General features: G+C 38.9%; 1 protein-coding gene across 1 annotated transcript in view; it reads left to right on the plus strand.

Annotated features, from left to right (window-relative positions):
- Positions 1-4,605, plus strand: part of LOC104988007 (interferon-induced very large GTPase 1-like) — a 32,758-nt gene extending 28,153 nt beyond the window's left edge. Inside the window, 2 exon segments of the mRNA XM_010839146.1 lie at positions 3-1,092; positions 1,095-4,605. Of these exon segments, the coding sequence (XP_010837448.1) occupies positions 3-1,092; positions 1,095-2,768 (2,764 nt within the window). The 3' untranslated portion in view covers positions 2,769-4,605.
- Positions 4,606-6,499: the final 1,894 nt, after the last annotated feature.

Here is a 6,499-nt window from a genome sequence, read left to right on the forward strand (position 1 = left end):
AGTGCTGGGAGGTGTACCCGGGGGGCCTACATGCAGCTTCTGAAAGTGGAGGAGACATTCACAGCTGAACTTGGCTTTGACTTTGTGCTTGTTGTGGACACAGAGGGACTTCGAGCCCCAGAACTCAGCAACAAGTCCCAGAATCATGACAATGAGTTGGCAACCTTTGTCATTGGAATTGGAAACTTGACTCTGATCAATATTATGGGGGAAAATCCATCAGAAATGCAAGATATTCTACAAATAGTTGTCCAAGCTTTTCTGAGGATGAAACAAGTAAAAATCTCTCCCACTTGCCTCTTTGTCCATCAGAATGTGGGGGAAGTTACAGCTAAAGACCAAAATATGGAAGGAAGAAGGCGGCTAAAGCAGACATTGGACAAAATGGCAGCAATAGCAGCTGAGGAAGAGCAGTGCTCCAATGTAAGCTGCTTTAGTGATGTCATTAAGTTTGACGTCAACACCCATGTCTACTACTTTGCTCACCTCTGGGATGGCAATCCCCCAATGGCCCCTCCCAATCCTCGATACAGCCACAATGTTCAGGAACTAAAAAGCAGAATTCTTGTGACTGCCCAACAGGAATCGAGGGGAAGCATCATGAAGATATCAGATGTAAAATTCCGAGTTCAAGATCTGTGGAGAGCCCTACTGAATGAGAACTTTATTTTCAGTTTCAGGAACACTCAAGAAGTCATGGCCATGAGCAAACTGGAAACCATGTATAACTCCTGGACATGGGAGCTGAGGAGTCATGTGCAGAGATTACAGGACCAGCTGATCAACCAGATTCAGAATGGAAAAATCCAGACACTCAAAACATATACCCTGGAGGCTCCTGTTAGAGAGATATATGAAGCCATCAAGCAAGAACTTGAAAAATATTTTTATGAAGACCCAGATAGTGAAGTGCTGGTTCAGTGGAAAAGAAATTTTGAAAATAAACTAATAACCCTTAAAGAGGAACTAATTTTAGATGTCCAAAGAAAAGCCAAAGAACTTATTAGTTTAAAAAAAAATCAAGAAAAACTGGATAACAAAAAGTCAGGTTATGAAAAGGAATTATTGGAAAAAAGCCGGAAGTTGGCTTTTTTGGCTTTTTTGGCTTTTTTCCATCACTAAATGGCACCAAATTGAGCGAGGAAGAGCTCCATGAGAAATTCAACTCAGTTTGGGAAAAATGGGTCTATGATGTGTCCTCAAGTCTCCCTCCAGCCACAGACCCTGAAATTAAAGTGGATTCTGAAAACATCCTTTTGGAATATTTCAAAAAGGAAAAAGACATAGTAAGCATACTGAAGAACTATTCTGGAGAAAAGTTTGAAATCAGCTATGATAACCATGTTAAGATGAACAGGAAATCTGGGGAACTCTCTACAATGACAATAGAGAACCAGGATATACACTCCATAAATACGACTACTGACTGCCTTATTTCAAAAGTTAATGAAACTGTTGACAAAATATGTCAGCAAAAGCATGATTACAATCTAACTTATTTCCATGAAATCCTGAGAATAATAGAAGAGGAGGTGAAGTCTGAACCCACTCAGAAAAGATACACATTTACAGGAAAATATGAAATAGACTTATCATTGTGTTTATTCCAAAGAGCATCAGTGAAGTTTAAGGAGATGCACAAGGCATTCAAGAGGGCAAATGATCCTGTACACTATCTGCAATGCAAGAAAGATGATTTCTTCATGAGCTTTAAGATCTCTTGTCAAGGAGCAACTTCAATTAAAATGTTTGTTGATTTTCTGTGGAAGAAACTCACACCTGCTGTCTCCAGCACCATAAGGAAAAACATGGCCCTCAAAATTGCTGGGGACATTCGAACCACCTGCCGGGTATTCAATGAAAACAGAGCTAACCTGGAGAAACACATTCTCATCTCTCTGGCAGAAGAGGAAAATTTTGATAACTACTGCCAGTACCTTCATAATCCAGAATCATTTTTTAAGAATTACATTGAAAACCATGTTAAAAGATATTTGTCTGACACAGGAAGTGAAAAAATAAAGACTTTTCTACAAATGAGTTTAGATGACATCAAGATTGCCATCCTCTCAGCTATACATGCATCTACAGCAATAGCTAAAGATAAAAGCAGCACAGTGTCTGGGTGGTTAGATTTGTTCTGTGATCACCTGGGGAGTACCTTGATCTTCCCACGAAAAGACCTGATAAGCATTGAACACCAGGAGATAAAAGATATTGAGTTTATCAAAGAGGCCATGAGTAAAGCTTTGGATTCTGCAATGAACAGTGAAGAACAGAACTGTTTGTCTAGACTTGTAGAAGAAATGATTCCTGAAATCCAGAAAATGCTCTTTGAACATCTCTGTGGCTGCTGGAAACAGTGTCCCTTCTGTAAAGCAATTTGTACAAACACAATCCCTACCCATGAAGGAGACCACAGTGTTCCCTTCCACCGTCCAAAGGCTCTCAGTGGATGGGGGTGGTATCAAACAGACCATTTTGTCATTGAACACTGTACTAGTCTGGTAGCAAGTGATTGTGATTTTGTTTTGAATGATGGCAGGACAATCCTATATAAGACCTATCGACAAGCAGGAGGGGAATATGCCACATGGAGCATCACCCCAGACACATCCACCCAGCCATACTGGAAATGGTTTGTCTGTCACTTCAGATCAAAGCTAGAAGAAAAACATCACAAAAGATTTATCAATAAAGGTGAAATTCCTGATGCCTGGAACAAAATCACAAAGCAGGATGTGCTTGATGACTTGAAAAAAAATTAATACTCAATGACCAGATAAGAGTTCCAGTATCTAAACCAAGAAGGCACATTACCAGAACAAGCCTAAAATACCAGCCACTCAAAATGAAAACCTTCCTCATATCAATTTTTTTTCAAATGAAACATCTAAAACTAAATCAATCATAGCAAGAGTTGAAGATTTCTTGAGTAAGAACATTATTTTTCTTTGCCTCAATTCCTTCTTCTTTAAAAACAGATAACTGATACATATGAGTACATGATAAAATTGAATAGTCCATTTAATATAACTGCATATTTTATATTATTCTGAATGTTTTTATTTTTAAATATGTAACATTATATAAAGCTTTAAGAAATTCATTTTTATAGAGGGAAATTAAAATCATTGCAGACTGCTACAAAATCTATAGAATAACTATATGAATATTTTTATCAACATACAGTTATTCACTGGAAGTTACAAATTTTTTTCATTTCTAAGTGTATTTTTTTTTACTCTATGAAATTGTGAGGAAGAGTTATTAATGCTTGAATGCAAAAACAATCATAGGAAATTCAAGATTTCCAATTCTCAAATATAATGCCATTTAGAGCTATTTTATTATAGGAATTAAAAAAAAAAAAAAAAAAACAGAAACTTGGCCAAGATAGAGCCTGCATCAATTCAGGAAACAATATTAAACAAGTGTGAAAAATAGAAGTTAAATAACTTTTTCTAATTTAACCATTTTCTCTTCTTCCTGGGCACTTTGGCACTTGCCTGTGCATGTTTTTTTTTTTTTTAAGGTAAAGAAAAAATTCACTGGAGTTTAGGTATTCAGAGCCTAGAGCTCTGTACAAGTCTGAGAAGGACCCGTTTATGGAACAAGATTTATGACCAGGGAAAAAGGGCCATTTTAATTAAGGCTGTGGACCAGATCAGGGCTTCCCTCATAGCTCAATCGGTAAAGAGTCTGCCTGCAATGCAGGAGACCTGGGTTCGATTCCAGGGTCAGGAAGACTCCCTGGAGAAGAAAATAGCAACCCACTCCAGTATTCTTGCCTGGAGAATCCCATAGGCAGCGGAGCCTGGCTAGCTACAGTCCATGGGGTCACAAGAGTCAGACACATCTTAGTGACTAAACCATAGTGATAATTCAATAAGAAATGTTTCTGAATATTAAAATGTAAGAAAATGCTTATCTCCAATCAAGCACCTTTGTGTCTTTTCACACTATTTGAGCCATAGAGTCATGATCAGAAATAAAAACGGAGAACATGCTGAAGCCAACCAAAGACCTGAGAAGGGAGGAAATCTCCATTCTGCAAACCTATACGTTCTGAAACAATGACTTATGCTAGGTTCTCAAAGCTGATGATCTGAAGGACTCCTGATGCAAAGGAAAAAGTTACTCATGTCTGACATAGAGCCATTCATTGGCTTCTATTTAAGGGTACACTCTCTACCCCTCCACAGTCTGTATGAAAACATACAGTGCAAAGAAGAACAATCAAAGGACTTGGATCTTCAGAGTGGGGTGATAGGAGCACTCACTCTGCTATCTCTGTGCGCCAAGCATACTCTTCAGTTTCAGGTCAAGTGACCATGTCTCCAGAAGAAATCATGAAACAGAAAAGCTGTATAGAAAGCAGTTGTTTGAATAGATGGATTTTCCTTTTGTTCTTTAATAGTCTCACTGAGAGTTGGAAGAGCCTCCAAATAGAATAAAGTTGAAATAGTGATAAAAACAGAACCCACGCACAATATAGCACCTGTCTCTGACATCACTGCATCCTTGATAACTGTGCAATGTTAACATTTGTTCAATGCTTTTCATATTTGTTCAGTAAGTCCATTAAAACTTTTAACTAAGAAGTATTATAATTAACTTTGATTTTCAGGCAAAATTCTTGTGTATAAACAAATAATTTTTTATCAATTCCTCAGGCATTTAAGTAGAGTGATTACTAAATGCAATTCAGAGACAGTGTCAAGAGTTCCCTACAAAATGGCTAGACATAAGTTGGGAATGAGGGTAGATGGAAACATATGAATATGGTTTTCTGTGATAATCGTGGAGAGTAAAGTGCCATCAAGGTGGGGTCAGGATCAAAGTGTCAATGGGCTAAGGTCAGTAAGAGAGATATTAGGAACACTGGAGTAGAGTGACAGAGTTCATAGGGATGAGAATCCTATAGTCATGAAAAGTGGGAGATGCTGGGCCCAGTGTAGGTCACAGGGATTAGAGATGGCCAGAGTTGTAAGGTCACTGGAGGTAAGGTTCACATGATCAGTACAGTCTCTCAGAGTCACCGAAAATGAGGATCATGGAAACAAAGGAATTAGGGGTCACCACATCAATAGACGTAGGGAATTTCCAGAGTAATTTAAGCAAGAGGACAAGTCCTGCAGGAATGGGGCTAGGAGAGTGATGGATTCTAGGACAAGATAAATAACACAAATACGATGTGAGTTGCTTCTCAGGTGGCACCAATGGTGAAGAACTCACTCGCCGATGCAGGAGATAAAAGAGACAGCGAAGTTCAACCCCTAGGCTGGGAAGATCCCCTGGAGAAGGAAATGGCAACCCACTCCAGTATTCTTGCCTGGAAAATTCCATAGACAGAGGAGACTGTTGGGCCACAGTCCATGAGGCTGCAAAGAGTTGGACATGACTGAGCACCAGCACATGCTTTAAAAAAGATGGAAATTTGCACTAAGAAGATTTTCACTTAGGTCTCTAAGTAAATGAAATGTATTATGGACTGTTACAGACTAAATATTTCTGTCATCCTGAAATCCATAGGGATTTAAGATAGACTTATATGTCTTTTAATTTGGAGGAGATATCAAGATTGAAGGCAAAAGGAGAAGAGAGCAGCAGAGGATGAGATGTTTAGATAGCATCACTGAGTTTGAGCAACCTTCAGAAACGGCAATAATGGTAGTTAACATGGAGGCTGGGGCTGCCTGCTCATGGTCACTAGTGTCCTCTACTCCTGAACAAGATGCTGAATTTCTGCAAGGTCCATGGGATACAGATTGGATCCTCTGCCCAACAGTTTTCTCACCCTGCCCACCCCTCCCACTGCCCACTTTAGCAGAGACAACTGGAAATATACTGCCAGAGCAGGAATGAGGGGAAAGTCAAACAGGTTACCCTGGGATGTCAGCAAAACAGGTCAGCAAACAGTTGAAGACATTAGGGCAGTGAATGAACACAGAATGAATACAGAAGCAAAATGTGTTTTTCTGAACACAGAAGCTTCTAATGAACACAGAAGCAAAAATTCTCAAAAAAAAAAATATTAGCAAACCAAATTCAAAAATACATTAAAAGGCTCATATACAGTGATCAAGTAGGATTCATCCCAGGATGCTAGGATGGGTCGTTATCCACAAATCCATCAATGTGTTGTGCTGGTAGCTTACACTATCAGGTCATTAAGTGTATGGGCGCATTCTGAAGACTCCACAAAAGCACAACCACAATAAGCCCCTATTGTATATTCAACAACTAAAAGAAAAACCACAAATAGCACCAGCTACCCTTCAGCTCTCATCCCTCAAACCAAATAATGAGAATAGAGGAGGAAAGGAAGTAAAGAAATGAGAAAAAAACAGGCTATGACATACTTACTCCCTACTGTCCTATGAAATTGTAAATCAGGCCTGAACTTGATGGAGGTGGTGAAAGGTGGTCAAGGAGCCAGCTTAGGATTTAATGAGAGATGGAAGTTTTGATAGTAGATAGGACTAAACTTTTTAAT

This window comes from Bison bison, unplaced genomic scaffold (genome assembly GCF_000754665.1).
Source record: "Bison bison bison isolate TAMUID 2011002044 unplaced genomic scaffold, Bison_UMD1.0 scf7180017864112, whole genome shotgun sequence".
Lineage (NCBI taxonomy): Eukaryota > Metazoa > Chordata > Mammalia > Artiodactyla > Bovidae > Bison > Bison bison.